General features: G+C 42.7%; 1 protein-coding gene across 4 annotated transcripts in view; it reads left to right on the top strand.

Annotated features, from left to right (window-relative positions):
• Window positions 1-2,310: 2,310 nt before the first annotated feature.
• The window catches only part of frg1 (FSHD region gene 1), a 32,758-nt gene continuing 13,405 nt past the window's right edge, over window positions 2,311-21,663 (top strand). Inside the window, exons 1-7 of one of the 4 annotated variants that reach the window (XM_085970865.1) lie at window positions 2,311-2,421; window positions 2,917-2,984; window positions 5,332-5,454; window positions 7,339-7,396; window positions 9,867-9,981; window positions 13,703-13,807; window positions 18,566-18,657. In XM_085970865.1, the coding sequence (XP_085826991.1) occupies window positions 2,366-2,421; window positions 2,917-2,984; window positions 5,332-5,454; window positions 7,339-7,396; window positions 9,867-9,981; window positions 13,703-13,807; window positions 18,566-18,657 (617 nt within the window). In that variant the 5' untranslated portion in view covers window positions 2,311-2,365. Of the gene's footprint in view, window positions 2,422-2,590; window positions 2,728-2,916; window positions 2,985-5,331; window positions 5,455-7,335; window positions 7,397-9,866; window positions 9,982-13,702; window positions 13,808-18,565; window positions 18,658-21,663 lie in introns of those variants that run through there. The other 3 variants (XM_085970859.1, XM_085970850.1, XM_085970843.1) reach the window with 3 other exon arrangements.

The raw sequence follows: 21,663 nt of genomic DNA, 5'->3' as shown, positions 1-21,663 counted from the left end.
TGCTGGAACAAGATCTGCTCCCTGCTGGACCTGGTGGCCACACTTTACATTGGTTGTCAAAGTCACCACCGCCCTCAACTCTTTTTGCCTCTGGACCCTTCCAGGGTTCTGCCGGAGACATTTGCAGGATCTCGCAGTCGGCGGCCCACAAATGCATAAGACAGATGACTGATTGCTTGTTTGCCAGGACCGGCAATTATTTGAACTTCACCTGCGATGACGCCAGTCAGAATGAGCGGACGCTTAGCTTTGCGGCTCTGGCTGGCTTCCCACAGGTGCAGGGTGTCATCGAAGGCACACATGTGGCAATTAAGGCACCCATAGATCACCTTTGAGTATCTGTTAACCACAAGGGCTTCCACTCCATCAATGTGCAGCTGGTGTGCAACCACAAAAAGATATTTACGCAGGTGTGTGCAAGATTCCCGGGCAGCTGCTATGATGCTTTCATCCTGCGGCAGTCCACCCTCCCTGATCTCTTTGTACCTCAAAGCAGAGTTACCGGCTGGCTGCCCGGAGGCAAGGGATACCCACTTAAAACTTGGCTGATGACACCTCTCAGGAACCTGAGGAATGAGACCCAGGAGCGATACAATAATGCCATATGACCACAAGATGTGTCATCGAACAAGATATCAGCATGCGGCAGGTGCGCTTCAGGTGCCTGGACAAATCTGGAGGCGCCCTTCAGTACACACCAGCCAGGGTCTCGAGAATGGTAGTGATATGCTGCGCTCTGCACAACATTGCGCAGCAGTGAGATTTGGACCTACAGGAGGAACAAGATGTCTTCCAAGGATCTATCCTTGGCCCCCTCCTATTTCTACATGCAGCCAATGTGACATCATCCAAAAACACAGCATCAGCTCTAGCCTCCGTAAACTTGAGGTCATCCAAAACTCTGCCACCCGTGTCCTAACTCACACCTAAGTCCCATTCACCCATCATCCCTGTGCTCGCTGACCTACATTGGCTCTCGGTTAAGCAACACCTCCATTTTAAAATTGTCATCCTTGTTTTCACTAGTGTCAGCTGTGGCTCAGTTGGTAGCACCCTTGCCTCTGAGTCAGAACAGTTGTGGGTTTAGGTCCCACTTCAGAGACTTGAGCACAAAAATTTAGGCTGACACTCCAGTGCAGTACTGGGGAGTGCTGCACTGTTGGAGGTGCCAGCTTTTGGATGAGACGTTAAAACTGAGGCCCCGTCTGCTCTCTCAGGTGGACGTAAAAGATTGTATGGCATTATTTTGATAGGGGAGCTATCCGCAGTGTCCTGGACAATATTTATCACTCAATCGACATGACTAAAACAGATTATCTGGTCATTATCACATTGCTGTTTCTGGGGGTTTGCTGTGTGCAGACTTGTTGCCTTGTTTCCTACATTACAACAGTGATGACACTTCAAAAAGTACTTAATGGGTTGTAAAGCGCTTTGGGATGTCCAGTGGTCGTGAAAGGCTCTATATAAATGCAAGTCTTTTTTCTTTGTCAAATCACTCCATGGTCTCACCCCTCCCTAACTCTGTAATTTCCTCCAGCCCTACAGACTTCCATCTGTGCTCCTCCAATTCTGGCTTCCCCGAATTTAATCGCTCCAGCATTGGCTGCCGGGCCTTAAATTGCCGAGGCGCTAAGCTCTGAAATTCCCTTTCTAAACGGGAACGTTGTGCGTCTTTTCGTCCACTGGGTGTCGCTGTATCCCCCGGGTCCTCCCGTCCACTGGATGTCGCGGTATCCCCGGGTCCTCCCGTCCACTGGGTGTCGCTGTCTCCCCGGGTCCTCCCGTCCACTGAGTGTCGCTGTATCCCCGGGTCCTCCCGCCCACTGGGTGTCGCTGTCTCCCCGGGTCCTCCCGTCCACTGGGTGCCGCTGAATCCCCCGGGTCCTCCCGTCCACTGGGTGTCGCTGTATCCCCCGGGTCCTCCCGTCCACTGGGTGTCGCTGTATCCCCCGGGTCCTCCCGTCCACTGGGTGTCGCTTTCTCCCCGGGTCCTCCCGTCCACTGGGTGTCGCTGTATTCCCCGAGTCCTCCCGTCCACTGGTTGTCGCTGTCTCCCCGGGTCCTCCCGTCCACTGGGTGCCGCTGTATCCCCCGGGTCCTCCCGTCCACTGGGTCTCGCTGTATCCCCCGGGTCCTCCCGTCCACTGGGTGTCGCTGTACCCCCCGGGTCCTCCCGTCCACAGGGTGTCGCCGTCTCCCCGGGTCCTCCCGTCCACTGGGTGTCGCTGTAGCCCCCGGGTCCTCCCGTCCACTGGGTGTCGCTGTATCCCCGGGTCCTCCCGTCCACTGGGTGTCGCTGTATCCCCCGGGTCCTCCCGTCCACTGGGTGTCGCTGCGTAGGGTACTGAGGCTCACTCCCAATATGGCGGAATATGCCTGTGTGAAGAGCACGAAGCTGGTGCTGAAAGGGGTGAAAAGGTGCGAGTAATCTGTGAACAGTGGAAGGGAGTCACAGCACGGGCTGTATCTGGGAGTCTGACCCGGGGACTGGTCTGGGGGCCTCTGGCTGACACTGGAGAGTGGGGCTGGTATTTACAGGGAGCTGGTGAGAGGGCTGCTGAATGATTATGTTCATTGTGTGTATGTTTATCACAGTAATTGGATGGAGCGCCAGTTTGGGGGCGTGTTCTTTGTTCATTGTTGTGGTTTGTGGGAGCACTTTTACTGCAGAATCTGCAAGTCTCCCCCCCTCCACCATGCACTTAGGCCTGCAACAATTTTGAGGTTTATTTCAATTCATGCAATAGGGAAATCGCTTACCAGTATAAATTATAATAAATACAGCTTGCTTGTCTGTTACAAGCCAGAACTTATTTGCTGCCAGTTTTGCGTTTGCACTTGTGTGGTCGGGCGTCATAAATAACTCTTGTAAAAGGTTTACCTGCTCCAGTCAATCATTCCATTTTTCTTTAGCAAGAAGAAGAAAAATAAAGGAAAAAGAAAACGAGACGAGGAGGAAGAACAGGTGGTTGATATTGTTGGTAAGTGAATCTGGTAACAAAATGTCTGCTTTTTTGGATTTTCTGTGTATATCTTCCAGCCACAGGGTTTGAACATGAGAAAACTTTACACTAGTCTATGACTGGGCTCTTGGTTGGGAGTTCTTCAGTACAGTGTGTACTTCAAGCAGCATAAACGTCAACCAATTTAGAAATTGTTCACAGAAATTGTACATTACAGAAGCTGAACTATCATTATTCCATAAATTGCAGTGATCTTCACTATTATTTTCTAATGCAATAGTGTATTACAATTAAATATTTTCTGAGAATTACATTAGAATTTAGATTTTTTTTAATCCAAAATGTTTTCTTAAACCAGTCATTACAAACCTAAACAGGAAAACAGTTAGTTAATCTTGAACAGTTGAGGTATAAATATATTTTGGATTTTTTTTTTGAAGAGGTGGATTGTATACAGTGGTGGTGGTATTTTCTTAACAAACTTATTTCCCTTAGCAGAAGGGTCAGTATCCAGGGGGCATAGATTTAAAGTAATTGGTTAGAAGTTTAGAGGGGATTTGAGGAGATTTTTTTTCACCCAGAGGGTGGTGGGGGTCTGGAACTCACTGCCTGAAAGGGTGGTAGAGGCAGGAACCCTCGTTACATTTAAAAAGTACATGGATATGCACTTGGAAGTGCCGTAACCTACAAGGCTACGGACCAAGTGCTGGAAAGTGGGATTAGGGTGGATAGCTCTTTGTCGGCCGGCACGGACAAGATGGGCCTTCTGTGCTGTAAATATCTATGATTCTAACATGGCATTTCCAGGACGCTATCTTGACAGCACAGTTCCTGCCAAGCTTTTTACCTGCTGATTGGACCTTTTGTGTGCTCTTTTATAACTCATGAGGTTTGTAAATGCTGTTTATGGAACATTCTTGTCAGGTTTATAGCTGTTCCAGAATGGGAATGTCATATTGTTTTTCCTTGCCTATGCAAATTATCCCTTTTCTAAGAAGTGGAAATCATATTTATTTGTTGAATAATTTATTATTTATAGAATAACTTTATTTGTACCATAGGTTTGGTCTTGGGCCTCTGAAGTGCTATTTATGTTGGTTCACCCAGTGGTTCTTGGGTTTCTGGTGCCCCTGCTCCTGCTAATGAACAATACTCATTTGCCTTGCAACCCCTTCCCCCTCTTTATGCATGTTTTCCCTTTTCTTTCTCCTATTCTGTCCTCTTCTCATTCTTGCCAACTTTTTTTTTTTATCTGTTCTGCTTTCTCTTTTATGGAGCTACCTGGTGTGAACAGTAATTCTCTGAGCTCATTGAAACTTATAAAATTCTAACAGGACTAGACAGACTAGATGCAGGAAGGATGTTCCCGATGGCGGGGGAGTCCAGAACCAGGGGTCACAGTCTAAAGATAAGGGGTAAGCCATTTAGGACAGAGATGAAGAGGAATTTCTTCACCCAGAGAGTGGTGAACCTGTGGAATTCTCTACCACAGAAGGCAGTTGAGGCCAATTCATTAAATATATTCAAGAAGGAGTTAGATATATTTCTTAAGGCTAAAGGGATCAAGGATATGGGGTGAAGGCAGGGACAGGGTACTGAGTTTGGATGATCAGCCATGATCTCATTGAATGGTGGAGCAGGCTCGAGGGGCCGAATGGCCTACTCCTGCTCCTATCTTCTATGTTTCTATGAGCCCTCCAATTATACTGATGTGACTGAGACTTACAGCATTCATATCAAACCATGAACCTTAGTGTGTTTAAAAGTATAGAGAACACGATTCCATTGGGGCAACAGTCAGTTACAGAAAATAAACCATTTCTGATTGCCCATGAGTTATGCAGCCAATACGATTCAGTTTATTTTGCAGTTTTTAATATCAAAGCTCACAGCTTCCTACAGTATTTTATAATGTAAGTTCTTTCCCAAGATCCCACTCCAGAGACTTAAGCACATAAACTAGGCTGACACTTCAGTGCAGTACTGAGGGAGTGCTGCATTGTCACAGGTGTTGTCTTTTTGATGAGTTGTTAAACCAAGGCCCCATCTGCTTGTTCAGGTAGACATAGACGATCCCATGGCACTACTTGAAGAAGAGCATGGGCGTTCTTCTCCCTCAACCAACATCACTATATCAGATTAACTGGCATTTAGTTAATTTGCTTTTTGTGACATCTTGCTTTGTACAAATTGGTTGCTAAATTTGCCTACATAACGAAAGTGGCTACAGGTTAAAATCATTCATTGCCTCTGAAGTACTTGAGGTTGTCATGCGGTCATGCAAGGCACTAAGTGAATGCAAGTTCTTTCCATGTGATGCTGATTTAGTTTTTTCAAATGTCTTTTTCTTATATTTTTATCTTAGGAGGATGGTGGGCAGTTCGGAATTTTGGAGAAATTACAGGAAGTGTGGCAATCGAGATGGGAACAGGCACCTATATCCACGCTCTCGATAATGGTCTTTTTACTCTCGGAGCACCACACACAGGTTTGTTGGCACAATTTGAAATGTTTTAATCTGGGTTAATCTTTGCTCTTCAATCTAACTAACATTTTAAGGTTTTAGACATGGGGAAATTCAATACAATTTGTGACTTCCAGAGTTAGCTAAAAAAAATTCAGGTTCCTTGTGTATTTGTTAGCTGAGTCTCTCACTTTATTGCTCTGATGTCACTGCAAAATCTTTATTAGCAAAACATTTCTGATATAATATCTATAGTTAGATTGATTTGTTAAGGAATACAAACTGCCAGTTAGAATGAGCACAAGTATTTGTAGTTGGACTGGTAGGTTTGTACATTGCTGTCCATGTAGCCTCTTAGTTATTGACTTTTTGAAAGATATTTAGGGGTAGACCATCACCCCTGTTCTCACTGACCTACATTGGCGCCCAGTTAAGCAACGCCTCGATTTTAAAATTCTCATCCTTGTTTTCAAATCCCTCCATGGCCCCGCCCATCCCTATCTCTGTAATCTCCTCTAGCCCTACAACCCCCCAAGATATCTGCGCTCCTCTAATTCTGGCCTCTTGAGCATCCCTGATTTTAATCGCTCAACCATTGGTGGCTGTGCCTTCAGCTGCCAAGGCCCTAAGTTCTGGAATTCCCTCCCTAAACCTCTCCTCCTCTCCAGCTCTCTGTCCTCCTTTAAGACACACCCTGTAACCTACCTCTTTGACCAAGCTTTTGGTGATCTGCCCTAATTTCTCCTTATGTGGCTCAGTGTCAAATTTTGTTTGATAACACTCCTGTGAAACGCCTTGGGATGATTTACTACGTTGAAGGTGCTATTTAAATACAAGTTGTTGTAGTAGACTTGCCACCTGGGTAATAACCAGTGCTGTGGATCAACCGTTCAGTTTTCATTTCCACTGATTTCAATGTCGCATGGCCAATCCGCAATGTCGGATTTATACCCGAGCGGGAAGTTGAAAATCTACCCCTTCGCCTCTTCGTTTTTCTGGAATGTGCACTGTGTGGCCAACAAATTGGGAAACCTGCACCCAAACTTCCAGCCGTGCTGCTTTGAATTGGTAGAGTGAAGATTTTCCTTCTGTCTCCGGAAACACACATGATCTTTGCTTGCCACTTCTCAGCTGTGTTGAAGCTGAAATTGGGAACTCAGTGGAGCGAGGAACATCAAGCCCATCTTCTACACTCCGTGATACCTTATGTACAGGAGATTTGTATTTAAAACAAGTTTTGGTTAGTTCAGAGTGTCTATTGGAAAAAATTCTCAAATAAGTTGCAGGATATATTGATCAATGCTTTTAAACTGTAACTATTCAGTATGTATTAGCTTGGTTCAATGGTAGCACTCTCTCAGAAAGTTGTGGATTCAAGCCGCACTCCAGGACTCCCCAGGAGCGCATAATTTAGACAGACTTCCCTGCAGTACTGAGGGAATGCTGTATAGTTGGAAATGCTGTCTTTCAGATGAGACATTAAACTAAGTTTGCCTCTTCTGGTGGATGTAAAAGATCACATGGTACTAATCAAAAAACAGCAGGGGAGTTCTCCTGGTGCCCTGGCCAACATTCATCCCTCAACCAACACCACCAAAATCGGATTAACTGGTCATTTATCTGATTGCTGTTTGTGCACAAATTAGCTGCTGCCTTTGCATACATAACAACAGTACTACACTTCAAAAGTAATCAATTTGCCGTAAAGCGCTTTGGGATATTTTGCGGACGTGAAAGGTGCTATATAAATGCGAGTTTGTTTATTCATTCTTTATGGAAAGAGCAAACTTTTAGAGGTAGTTATAGTGCCACAGCTTTCAGCATCATTTGCTGCATGGCGATATTGAACAATTGTCTTTCTCATTGTAAGATGTTATCTTCCTTTATATATTTTTTCTTCCGCAGCAGATAATGAAATACCTGATCCTCCAGAGCAGTTAACCGCTATTAAATTATCTGAAACCAGGTGAGAAATAAAAGATACATTTTGTTTGTTTTAAGGGGAGGAAGAATATGCCTCTCATTTACCCCATAATGGAGGGAACCCCAGCAGATACTGGAAATTGACAGATAATCAGAAGTTCCATAAACTTAAACTGCAATGGAATGAAGACTAATTCATTCATCTACCGTAATAAATGGTATTAGTTCAACCAATCCAATCGCTGAAATGGTTGACCATATATACAAAATCACTCGCTGATAGTAGGTGCAGTGAAGTCTCATTGTGATAGACTAATTTCCTGTATCTGTTTTACCAACAAAAATTATGCTAACAAAAGTTCCTTTTTTTTTTTTAAAAAATTGAAATAAACCCAAAATGTGATGTCAGGATTTGCTAAAGTCTGATTTAAGCTCAATGGTGCCACTATTTTTAATCATGAAAGATGTTAAACTTTAATTTATTCTTGTTTAAAAATTTCTATTTCCTGATAGTTTCTGTGGGTTACACATTATGATCTAGTGTTTGTTCACTGCTTTCATGTCCATCCTAAGGAGTTACTTTCCCATTGACTTGGACATTGATATAAATTTATCTTCCTGTTTGTTCTCATGCAACCATGTCCAGAGACACTAGGAAAAATAGCAGCAGCAGCAACAATGTTAAATCAAACCCAAAGTGGAAGTCATGTAACTGACTCCTGCTCTCCTGACCAGACCTCGACTTTGTGCAGCCCCCCCACCCTGAAATTTTTGTGCATAATCAGCTAATACAAGCCAGATAATCAAGGTCAGAGTGAACCTGAGGTACCTGCTCTTTGATGATACCATTTCAGAAATTCATAAATCATGTCCACTGACATTGAAGAGACTGTGTAGACTTAGTCAGTCAGCATAGAAACATAGAAGATAGGAGCAGGAGTAGGCCATTTGGGTGAGTACTTCTCTCTCCTATTCAGCAAATGCGAAAGATGTGTATAATTGCAGGGCAACATAGGATTCCAGTTTATGCTCATACTGTACTCACAAACAGAAATTTATTACATATCCAAAAATGTAGATTAATGTGTGCATATGTGTGTGTGTGTAATGCATACTAATACAGTATGTATTTGAGATATATTTACATTTGAATGAACTATTTACACTTGCTTTGCATACAATTTTACAGCACTTTAAGAATGAATTGTAGGGAATTTGTATGATTTTATTTAAATTATTTATTAAAGTGAATTTTTGTAGGATCCCCAAAGACGCCTTAGTACAATTCTTAGAGTTTTAAATACAGATGGCCATTGTGATGATAGGAATGTACAGCACCAGGGAAGATTATTTTGGTCCATCTACCTGGCTCCAGAGTGCAGAATCAGAATGTACTGTCCACTACCTATATCCCTCACTTGTTTTATTTTGAAAAATGCCACCCATTTTCCACTTTTATAATTACTGAGGTTATGAGCCTAGACCATCTTGCTGGGCAGTTCATTCCAAACATTCACCACCCTCTGTAAAATAGTTCTATCTGATTTGTCCATTCACCTCCCCTCTTCAGAGCTTCATCTGCTGCCCCCCTCCCCCCCAGCCATTCTCTGGGCCATGGTAAACATTTCTCAGAGTTCAACTTGTCGAAGCACTTGAACTTGAACACCTCAATAAGATCCCTTCTCTCAATCTCAATTCTGCAGTCTTTCCTTGTAGCTTAGATAGCTGATGAATCTAGCAGACAGGCTGCACTTTGTTGCTACCTTTTCCAGTGAAATGATATCCCTCCTGTAATATGGCGATCAAAACTGCATGCAGTACTCAAGTTGGGAATGAACCAATGCAATATACCGGCTCAAAATCACGTGATTTGCATTCTATTCCAGAGACCGTAGAATCCGAGATCATATTTGCCTCATTTACTACTACTGCAGGCTATGCAACACCAACTTGCACTTATATAACGCCTTTAATATAGTAAAACATCCCAAGGTGCTTCACATGAGGGTTGTCAGACAAAATTTGATGACAGCTGGTCTCAACAACCTGATAAGACTGCTAGTTATCAGCAATCAGTCCTTTTGTTCACGTTGTTTTATAAATCCCTCATACAGTTGCTCTGCAGTGTGTGTGTATTTTGCATAGATACAGTTTTGAATCAAAAATCCCAACAGCCCCATTGTCAATTATCAGATTTGTAATTTCAGTAAGAAGGAGACATTAATGTGTTATGTTGCTCAGTTATAAAGGCATTTGATGGTTTTACTATCTAATATAGTGCATTAAAAGCAAGGCAAATATGCAGGACTGCAATATTTAATAAACCAATTTGGCAGATGGTAATCCAACAATTCTACAGTTTGTAACTTGTCGATATCACGCTGAGTAACATAGATTTATGTAAAAAACACTTTTGTAATAACCAAGTAAATCAAAGTACTGTATATTTAAAACTTTCTTGTGCATTAATATTGCAGAGTATATTTTCATTTATTTTTGGTTATTTCCTATAGAATAGCGCTGAAGTCTGGCTATGGCAAATATATAGGAATAAATTCTGATGGAGTTGTTACTGGACGATCAGATGCAATTGGATCAAGAGAACAGTGGGAGCCAGTTTTTCAGGATGTAAGTTGCTTCTCCTTACTAATTTTATTTAGTCAGTACTGTCACATAACCAATTATATACTGCTTTCTTCCTTTCCTTATTCCAAATACACAGCAACAATCAACAAAGCCAATACAAAACACTGGTTAGGCCTCAGCTGGAGTATTATGTTCAATTCTGGGCACCACACTTTAAGGCCCTGACATCCTTCCTAGAGAGGGTGCAGAAGAGATTTACTAGAATGGTACCAGGGATGAGGGACTTCAGTTATGTCGAGAGACCGGAGAAGCTAGGGTTGTTCTCCTTAGACCAGAGAAGGTTAAGAGGAGATTTGTTAGAGGTGTTCAAAATCATGAATGCTTTTGATAGAGTAAATATGGAGAAACTGTTTCGAGACTGCTTGTCCGAGATCCAGCACTGGACAAGCAGAAATTTCCTCCAACTAAATATTGAGAAGACCAAAGCCGTTGTCTTCGGTCCCCGCCACAAACTCCGTTCCCTAGCTGCCGACTCCATTCCTCTCCCTGGCAACTGTTTGAGGCTGAATCAGACTGTTCGCAACCTCGGTGTCGTATTTCACCCCAAGTTGAGCTTCAGACCACATATCTGCACCATCATTAAGACCACCTATTTCCACCTGATAAAATCGCCCAACTCCCCCACTGCCTCAGCTCATCTGCTGCTGAAACCCTCATCTATGCCTTTGTTACCTCTAGACTTGACTATTCCAATACACTCCTGGCCGGCCTCTCATCTTCCACCGTCCATAAACTTAAGCCCATCCACAACTCTGCTGCCTGTATCCTAACTCGCAGCAAGTCCCGTTCACCCATCAACCCTGTGCTTGCTGACCTCATTGGCTCTCGGTTAAGGAACGCGTCCATTTTAAAATTCTGATCCTTGTTTTCAAATCCTGCCATGGCCTCGCTCTAACCCTTCTCTGTAACGTCCTCCAGCCCCACAACCCTCTGCGATATCTGCGCTTCTCCAATTCTGACCTCTTGAGCATCCCCGATTTTAATTGCTCCACCATTGGTGGCCGTGCTTTCAGCTGCCGAGGCCCTAAGCTCTGGACTTCCTTCCCTAAACCTCTCTACCTCTCTTTCCTTCTTTAAGATGCTCCTTAAAACCTACCTCTTTGACCAAGCCACCTGCCCTAATTTCTCCTTGTGTGGCTCGGTATCAAATTTTGTTTGATAACGCTCCTGTGAAGCACCTTGGGATGTTTTACATTGTTAAAGGCACTATATAAATGCAAGTTGTTATTGTTGTGGCAGAAGGGTCAGTAACCAGAGGACTTAGATTTAAGATGATTGGCAAAAGAACCAGAGGCAATGTGAGGGGAAAAGAAATTTACACAGCAAGGTGTTGTGATCTGAAATGCACTGCCTGATAGGGCGGTGGAAGGAGATTCAATAGTAACTTCCAAAAGAGAATTGGATAACTACTTGAAGGGAAATAAATTACAGGGCTATGGGAAAAGAGCAGGGGAGTGGGATTAATGGATAGCTCTACCAAAGAGCCAGCACAGGCACGATGGACCGAATGACGACCTCCTGTGCTGTATCATTCTATGAATACTAAATTACATGGCCAAAACAGAATGCACGTCAAAGGCAAAATACTGCAGACGCTGGAAGTCTGAAATAAAAACAGAAATGCTCAACAGGTCAGGCAGCATCTGTGGAGAGAGAAGCAGAGTTAACATTTCAGGTCGATGATCTTTCGTCAGAACTGCACGTCAAAGGAAATTGTAATGAAATCGTGACGTTCACTGGTCAGACCGCACCTTGAGCACTGTATCCGGCTCTTGTTACCAAAACACAAGGGAAACATTCACACATTGACCATTTTAAATTATTTTTTGAGAGGACAAGGGGTCACAGGTTCAAACAACTAAAAGGCAAATCTAGGACTGAACCATTGGAACAGGCAGATTGTGTGTTCCATCGTAAAATCACTCTGCCTGCCTCACTGTGTGATGTATAATTAAAAGTCTTGCATAGAGCATCTCAGCTTAAAAGTGTATATAGGGTGTCACACCTCAAAAATATACATTACGTTTTTTCTGATTGGCTTAAACAATCACTATCTGTTAATTTAACAACCATCTTCAGCTGCTTCATCAATGACCTTCCCTCCAACATAAGGTCAGAAATGGGGATGTTTGCTGATGACTGCACAGTATTCAGCACCATTCACAGCTCCTCAGATAATTAAGCAGTCCATGCCCGTATGCAACAAGACCTGGATGACATGCAGGCTTGGGCTGATAAGTGGCAGGTAACATTCACGCCACAGAAGTGCCAGGCAATGACTACCTCCAACAAGCGAGAGTCGAACCACCTCCCCTTGACATTCAACAGCATTACCATCGCCGAATCTCCCACCATCAACATCCTGGGGGTCACCATTGATCAGAAACTTAACTGGACCAGCCACATAAATACTGTGTCAACAAGAGCAGGTCAGAGGCTAGGTATTCTGCAGTGAGTGTCTCACCTCCTGACTCCTCAAAGCCTCTACAAGGCACAAGTAAGGAGTGTGATGGAATACTCTCCACTTGCCTGGATGAGTGCAGCTCCAACAACACTCCAGAAGCTCGACACCATCCAGGACAAAGCAGCCTGATTGATTGGCACCCCATCCACCACCTTAAACATTTACTCCGTCCACCACCAGCGTACCGTGGCTGCAGTGTGTACCATCTACAAGATGCACTGCAGCAACTCGCAAAGGCTTCTTCGGCAGCACCTCCCAAACCCGTGACCTCTTCCACCTGGAAGGATAGGCAGCAGGCGCATGAGAACACCACCACCTCCAAGTTCCCCTCCAAGTCACACACCATCCTGACTTGGAAGTATATCGCAGATCCTTCATCGTCGCTGGGTCAAAATCCTGGAACTCCCTACCTAACAGCACTGTGGGAGTACCTTCACCACATGAACGGCAGCAGTTCAAGAAGGCGGCTCACGACCACCTTCTCGAGGGCAACTAGGGATGGGCAATAAATGCTGGCCTTGCCAGCGACGCCCACACCCATAAACGAATTTTAAAAAATTAATGGCACTGCTCAAATATAGACCGGTAGAAAACGGTACCATTCAACAACCAGAAATACAATCAAACAATTGCTTGAAAAAATTACTGGAAGTTCTTTAGTGGACATGTTCATTTGCCATTAAGCCCACTCTGCCCAACTGAAAATAACATTTAAAACACAAATGTTTAAACAATTCTTGAAAAAAACACTAAACTTGAACATAGTTACTCAATCTATTTTCTAAATGCCTCCAAGATATTTCCCTTACACAGGCCTGCAATTTTCTCTGGGGTCTGGGACTTGTGTTCTGCTTAATTCTCCAAGCTTGCTTTGTATTTGAATGAAGAGGTTCAGCCAGGTAGTGCACTAGAATTCCAGGACTCCAACCTGTGTCATGCTGTGTATGACACATTGATGGACTGCACCTTCCAGAATACAGTTAAGATTACTGGGTGTGTGAAATAAGTTTTCTCCCCCATGTTGTCCAAGATGGTGATGTTGTGATGTGTGTGTGAGGCGTTTTCATGCAGGGTGAGGTTGAGAGGGACAAGAAGAACAGAGGAAACGAGGCAAAGTGAGTTTTCAAGGAGTTACTCAGTACAGAGTCCAGAAGAGAAGAGATTTCAATAGTATTTATAAAGCACGCATATTTGTGTGATGATAAAGCATTGTATACTCACTAGCTTTTCTTTTCCCAGGGAAAGTTGGCATTGATGGCTTCAAACAGCTGCTTTATCTCTTGTAATGATGAAGGTGACGTTATTGCAAAGCAAAAAACAGCCGGAGAGGAGGAGATGATAAAGGTATTCCTGTGGGCTGTTCTGGTTTGATTGTAAATTAAACCAGGGAATAACCTGTTTCTTCCACTTTCCTTTTTAAGTTGATGTGGCTTCACTATCACATTCCTGGCGGTAAAATATTTGATTTATTACCAAGTGGCAAATTCTGCATGAGCATTCTGAATGACTTAGTGGTTTGATGATTTATAATTACTGAAAAGACACTGGTGTGCCAGGATTCAAACAGTTCATGCACTGGATCTAAATAATAGTGGATACAGGCTCCTTATTATCAGTCTGTGTGCATAGGAACATAGAAATTGCCAAGACCAAAATCCATCCAGTTCACCATCTACCATCCTGGTAGTTGCATGATACAACAATAATGGAGTTTTTGACTAACGATAGCAATCAATCTCTCTGTTAGTCTACAACAGACCCATACATGAAGTAAGGAAAACTGCAGTGGTGGAGAGATTTGAGAACCATAGTTCCAAAGTCACCTGTTACTCCCAACATATGTCATGTCTCAAATTACTCATATATGGTATCCCAAAATATTATGTTCTGAAAGAAATATCACCAATTTGCATTTGTTCCATAAATCGACCACTCGCCCACTGAAATCGAGCTGCTTGTAGAATACTTTTATGGTCTAAATAAAATTGTTCACTTCAATAACTGTCCACCAATTCTGTACTTTTCTACCTTTTTATGTGCTGAACTGTATTGAAAGCCTTGTTGGAGTATAGATGAACAATGTCCACAGTGTATCATTTATACACAAGCTCTGAAACCACCTCAAGGAATTCTAACGTGTCCTTTTGCAATTTTCTGCATTTTTTTTCAAAGTTCACTAAATTTCCTATCTTGGTATAATCTGAAAATTTGCATTCTTAAATATAGATCATTTATATATTGAATAAAAAGCTGGAGTTCCAGCATTACTTTCTCAGGACATCATTTATTTGCCAATTCAAAAATAATCCTTGTATCCCAAGTCTCTGTCTCCTATCTTCCAACCAGTTTCCGATCCATGCCACGAAGGAGCCTTCAATTCCATGTGTTTCAGTTTTAGCTGGTAATCTCATCTATAAATTTTGAAATTGCAATTAAATTTCTAAATTGTTAAATATATTCTTTAATCGGTGCAGTCTCAGGCATAACAGATTCTTCAAAAGCGGGGAGGGAGGAAAAATTGAGTTGTTCCCTGGATGCACTTGTGCATCTCTCAGTAGCTGGTTCAAAGGGAGCAGGTCGACTCCCTGTCCATTGGCCACAGGTGCTTAGCCCAGGAAGGGAAAAAAACTACCCGCAAATAGATTACTTTTATTATTTTCATTAATACGTATGCTTGGAGTTAAGTAACATGTTGTTCATTGATATCTAAAAGCATTGGTTTTTTGCATAGTTAATCTGTATACCTCCTTCTGAGTCCAAATTAATGTAAATAAACATCAAACATCAGATTTCCTTTGTTTCTGCCTCTTTAAAATGAAAGGCAAATAATGCCTTTTACCAGGAGGATGACCTGGCTGAGTGAAATCATTCTGAAGAATGCTGGCTTGTAACAGCTGCTTCAGAGTTTGCACTGAGCCTGCTTCACACAATCACTTTAAGCAATTCAATTAAAGCCACTTATTGGTTGGCCACAGTTATTCTTGGGTAGTTTTAACATTTCCCAATGAAATAATTTGAGATGATCTAAAATGTTCACTATGTACTCTATTTAACACACTGAAAAAAGCTAACTTTAATCTGGCTGAATAAAAGATAGTGAGTACACTTAATTAATCAACAAAATCATAGAAGACTATGGTACAAGAGCAGGCTATTGGCCTATCATATCTGTGCTGGCTCTTTGCTAGTCAATACAAACTAATCGACTGTCCTATTGTTTCTCATCACCAAGTATCTTTCTCTTCAGATATTTATTCACTTATCCCTTTAATAAAATACAGTGACTTTTGTCTGTATCTGGCCAATGTTAACTTCTATAACCTTTCTGTGGGAGATTTTACAGAGACACCCTTCTACATATAGCTGACAAAGAACTCCTACACATTCTACTACAAGAACAACTAAAAGAACTAGAACCAAACTGAGGACTGAAGACTTTAGTCGCAAAAACACCATCTTGTACATCCTTAATTTCCAAAGAAACCTCCTCAATTCTGTTGACCATTCTGAGTGACGTGTTAGAAGAGTTAACCTCTTTTGTTGTCAGTCACCTCACACAGTCCCTTTAGAAACATAGAAAAATAGGAGCAGGAGTAGGCCATTCGGCCCTTCGAGCCTGCTCCGCCATTCAATATGATCATGGCTGATCCTCTATCTCAATACCATATTCAAGCTCTCTCCCCATACCCCTTGACGCCTTTTGCGTCTAGAAATCTATCTATCTCCTTAAATATATTCAGTGACTTGGCCTCCACAGCCGTCTGTGGTAGAGAATAGTATCCCTGATGACCTCCAAATCAATGAAACACCAACACCTGGACATGCCAGGTCACGTGTTTACGCCCTAGCTTCTCGCCTAGAATTCTGCTCATTTTTCCAGAACCAATTTCTTTTTTTACAGTTATTTCTACAATTCCATATTTAATATGCTTATAAGCACTTGCTATTCCCTTTTGTATTATCTGCTAGCCTATTTCCCCTCTTTTTATCTCCATTTTCTATATTCCTCATGATTTTCTTTAGTCCTAGTTTTATCATATGCCTCCTTTGTTTCAGCTTCGCTTTAATCTCCATCTTTCTCCACATAACTCCATTCTTTGCACTCCTATTTTATCTTAGAAATATATTTATTTTGTACTCTTTGCATCTCATATTTTAAGAATCCCACTGCTGATCTGACATCTTGTTTGGTAACTTTTCTGACCAGTTAATTTGCACCATATCCTTTCTATTGTCACTGAACTTTGCCTTTTACCAATTTAGGACCCTTAACTTTGACTGTTTGTTATCCTTTTCTAATCTTACGTTGAATATAACTATGTCTCTATTTTCCAATTGTTCTCATAATCTGACATCAGATATTTGCCCCACTTCCTTTCCCAGAACTAAATCAAACAATGCTTCTTCACGTGTTTAATTAAAAACTTACTGACCTAGGAAGCAGTCTTACTTGCATTCTAACAATCATTCCCCACTTTCATCACTAGCATTTTATCCAAGTTTATCTCGGGATAGTTAAAATCACCCAATATTATTGCCCTTTGTTTTCACATCACTCTGAACTGTCTGCAGATCTAATTCCCTATCTTATCTCCACTCTTTGATGGTCTGCATTGCACACCCAGAATTTTACAATTTTCATTTTATTCCTTAACTCTATGCATTTAGATTCTTAATATAAGCCCCTGGAACATCCTTACTTTCTAATGGTATGATAGACTCCTTTGTTAATATTGCCACCCATTCCATTTTATGTCTCTTGAAAATGATATAACCAAGAAAAATAAGTTCAATATAATAGAAAGAGAAAATGCTGGAAATACTCAGCCCGGTCAGGCAGCATCTATGGAGAAACAGAGTTAATGGGCTAGATTTTCGGGGAGCCGTCAGGCAGGGTTTCAGGCGTGTGGGGGGGGGGGGGGGGGGAAATCCCGACTTTGGGGGTCCCGACACCATCCCGCCCAAAACCCCGCCCTACGTAAGTTTCAGGGGCGGCGGGTACCTGCCCCGCACTGGGACCCGCCGAAACCAAGCGGGAAGGGATTAGTGCCAATTAACTGCCTGTTAACAGGCAGTTTTTAGCCTAATCCCCATTTTGAGGGGTTTCGTGTGGGTTTCCCGACGGCTCCAAACCACGCCAGATTAGAGCAGCGGGCCATCGGGTTGAATGAATTGGAGGGGTCGCGATGTCGGCGCTCAGGTGAGTGATGGGTGCATGAGTGTAAAGGTAAGTGTGTTTGGTGTGTCTAAAGTGTGTAAAGAACTTTTACTTACCTTAACAGCCTTTCTTCCTATAGCCGTCGGGAGTACAGCGCTCAGCTGGAACTGAAAGCTGAACTGCTGCGATCTGTCAAAAGTGACAGCCTTCAGCTTTTAGTGCTGCTGAGATTTCTAAATGAGTCTGCGCTTCAAACAGCTGTAAAACACTGATATTTCATCTGTCAGAAATCTTGACAGATGAAATTTCAGTCTGTGACGTCACCTGTTGCCGGGTGGCCCTTAATTGGCCTGTTGGGCTCAACAAGGTCAATCAAGGGAAAATCGCGCGGATTGGCCGGATGTCAAAGTAGGCGGGTCAGAAACCCAAAAGGGGAAGTCCCGCCTTCTTCCCGACAGGTTCGACAAAATCGACCCCAATGTTTCAGCTCGATGACCTTTCATCAGAACTGGAAAGTAGTGGCAGTAATTTTGCTTTTGTAATCATAGGTTTCCAGTCCTGTTGAAACCTAAGTCATGAGTCTGTTGTAGCTAATGTATTGTGTCCCTCCAAATAGCCATTAATTTTTCTAATGCTTCAATTCTGTTTGGAATGATTTGTACATTCACAAACATGCCACTCAGTCCAGACTCCATTTTGTTTAAACATTGTACCTTATTTTTCCAGATTTCCTCATTTTAATTTTTAAAATATGCCTTGCCCCTTATCTCTCACTACTCCTTTCTTCCCTGGCAATTTCTCACTATTTATCTAATTTAAGCCTTCTGATTCCACTCCGGCAGCTTTATTAATCCTGCTCTCCTTCTCAATGCGTACAGATTAACCAGGTCTGACTATGTACATTTTTACACTTTATCAGTAACTTACATTTTTGTTTTAAACAGATCCGTTCCTGTGCTGACATTGTAATAAATAAAAAGGATGAGCTTTTAGACGAAGACAAGGGTAATGTGAAGCAGTGTGAAATCAACTATGTGTAAGTACAACAGTTCTGAGCAGGATTGAGCTCGATCACAGAATAAAATGTACATATTTATATTTTTTTTAATTACTAAAGGTAGAGAGAATGGTTAGCTGCAGCATAATACCAACCTTTCATCGCCAGATCTAGGTTCATATCCTGCCCAGAAAGATGAAATAGGTACTTCATTTTCCTTGGTGTCTGGTACCTAATGAAAATTAGTTTGGATAGTTTTTACAGTTTCTTATGAAACAGTTCACAGTACAAAATTGCTTCCAACTTAGCACAGTCAGTCTTCCTCCAGCAGATCAGGTGAACAGTGTGGGAATGTCACACAATTGCAGTAGAGGGGTCATGTCTTGAGGTTAAGGTTGGAACAGCACACAAAGTTCTACACATCTAACACATGCTTCAGCTGACCTGTAACAACTTGATCATGCTTGGTATAATGTTGGAGAAAGAGAGAATGCACCAGTCTTTATTTTTAAAATATATGCCTGGAATATTGTAATTTAATGTCAAATCATTTTATATGTCACATACTTTAGAAATTCTGAATACTGTGGAGCTCCTGTAGTTGAGGGTGTTGTAGGAAAAATGATTCCTCGGAAACTAGACTTTGAGTAAGAGAGACAACTTTATTAAATGACAGAGCTCTGGGAGAAGCGTCTGCAACCACGCGGTCTGCGAGAGCACCTTCTCCCCGATTGTAGTACGTGCCGAGCTTATATACAATTCCAAGAAGTTGGTTTTAGATCATTTACATTCACCCAATCAATTCGTTTATTAGCGCATATCGTTATTTTCCTCCAGTCAGGAGTTTACACACTTGTGTTGCCAATTCTGCCTCTTCAGGTCTTCGTTCCGTCTTGTTCCCTGGCGGAATGTGATTAGTTCGATAATAGGATACAAGTGATTAGTTCGATGATAGGATACCAGTGAACCTTGTTAGTCCTCAGTGATTCAGTTAGTCCCAGTCAGGACACGAGATGAACTTTGTTCCAGCCATGCGTAAGCGTGGCATGCCTCACTGTGCAGTGATTCAATTAGTCCCAGTCAGCGAATTTGTTGTTTGTGTCTTTTCCAGCAAAATCTTGTCCAGCAATCTTGTCCAGCAAAATTTTATTCTAACAGTCCCTCCTCTTGGTCCTGGAGCACGATTCATTTGCTCCCAGATGACCATCCTCGGTCCCCCTTTCGTCGGTGCTTACAGCCACTGGCTTATGTCCGGGGGTTCGGTTGTTCCTTCGACAGTGTCGTATTGGTGTTCTTCGTCCCTTGGTAGCAGGTTGGTGTGTTCCTCCTCGATAGAGGCGATCGGCATCACGGTTTTCATAGCAGTTTGGCAACACAACTTTATAAGGCTCAGCGCACAACACATCAACATACAAATTACAACTATTATTATTATCCCTTGCATCATCCACGCTCCCCACCCGGTTTTCCCTAGCAACCAATCAAGCCACCCTGTGCTTGTGGGTTGATGGAGCTTCTTTATTTCTTCTTGGATATGATTTGCTAGGCTCGTGATATTCTCGGAGCTATCTGGGACATATGTACAGCAGTCTGTCCCGATCAGGGCACAGGTGCCTCCTTGCGCCGCCAACAGATAATCTAGGGCTATCCTACTCTGTAAGGCGGTGGTCCGGATCGCCACCATTTCGGCACTCATTTCTCTCAGGGACTCAGCCGTATCGTTGGCTATTTGTTCGAGCACTGCTGCCATGTTTATGGATTCCCTTGCTATTTTTCCTGTTCCGTACCAGGGGAATGCTATAGCCCAGAATCTTTCGGTTTCCGTAATAGCTCTCTTAACACGCTTGGCTGGTTGCCATAACGACTGGTACCCGTAGTGGTGGGTTAGGGAGGATAAATAATGGATGTATGGTACTACGTATCCTATATAGCATGACCCAGTCCAGGTTCGTGGAAGCCATGGATACGCCTTATATCCGCAAATGAAATAGGTATTATTATAGGCCTCAAATTTGTTCCAAAGTTGGTACATGATCCCAGGTATTCCCCTTCAGGGTAGATTGCTAGTCCGGTTTAGCACTTCGGATAAATTAAACGTTCCCACGTAGGGCCATTCTAGGGCACCTGGTGGTTTAGTACTGGTTTTGGTTAAAGTGTAATTATACTTGCACTTACTCCATCCAACCACTAACCCTGTCTCGTCATAGTTTACCAAGCAGACTTCCCCGTCTGCATTGTTTAGTTTTCCCCCTGTGCTGACTAATAGCTCTTCTGGATACCTTCGATTATCGTACTGGGGATGAAACCATCCTTTAAAGTTCGTGGGGTTATACCCTGCCTGTTTCCACTCATGTTCCAGCTGATCTGGATTCAAGCTATTTTGGGTTTGTATGGTATCCTCCTTATTCCAGGTGGTATTAGAGTATAATAACCACCCTACCATCTCCTCTACCTTAAAGGGGATAGGCCTTAATGGGATTCCTCCCCCCGTATGGGTGGGCACATGGGCGCACACCCAGCAGGAGCTTTGGCCCATTTTTTTCGCATAGACATATGACATATACAGAAAGGTATTTACATGCAATCCTCTCTCTTTACGTAAATGGGGTACCGCGCTTCCCGTGACAATATGAAATAACGCCATTACCCATAATACTCTAAACATGATTAATATATCACTACAGTCCAGTCTTTACAGGAATTTTATGACAAAGGGTATGCAGATCACCTGTAAAACAGATTCAGAAAGTAGCCAGTCAGTTGTCTTTATATACTTTCAATTGTGTCCAATGCTTCCATACTCCTTTACCCCTTATGTCTAGACAGGCACAGGTATCCCCACTGATTATGATTTCATATGGCCCACTCCATTTTGGGGCGAACCCTGGTTTGCTGGGCAGAGTTTTCACCATGACTTTACTACCCGCTGAGGGAACATAAGCCGTCATTGTGAGCTCTTGTGCCCGATCCTTGTCCTCCTGATTATCGCGGACATTCTTTCGCATCTCCTTTAATTGAGTGCTAAGTTCCAGAACGTATCGTTTT

Source organism: Somniosus microcephalus, chromosome 2, assembly GCF_052327205.1.
Source record: "Somniosus microcephalus isolate GS21.2 chromosome 2, FLI_Smic_1.0, whole genome shotgun sequence".
In the NCBI taxonomy this organism is placed as follows: domain Eukaryota; kingdom Metazoa; phylum Chordata; class Chondrichthyes; order Squaliformes; family Somniosidae; genus Somniosus; species Somniosus microcephalus.
The sequence above is the reverse complement of the archived record's forward strand: the minus strand, read 5'-3'. Positions and strand labels throughout refer to the sequence as shown.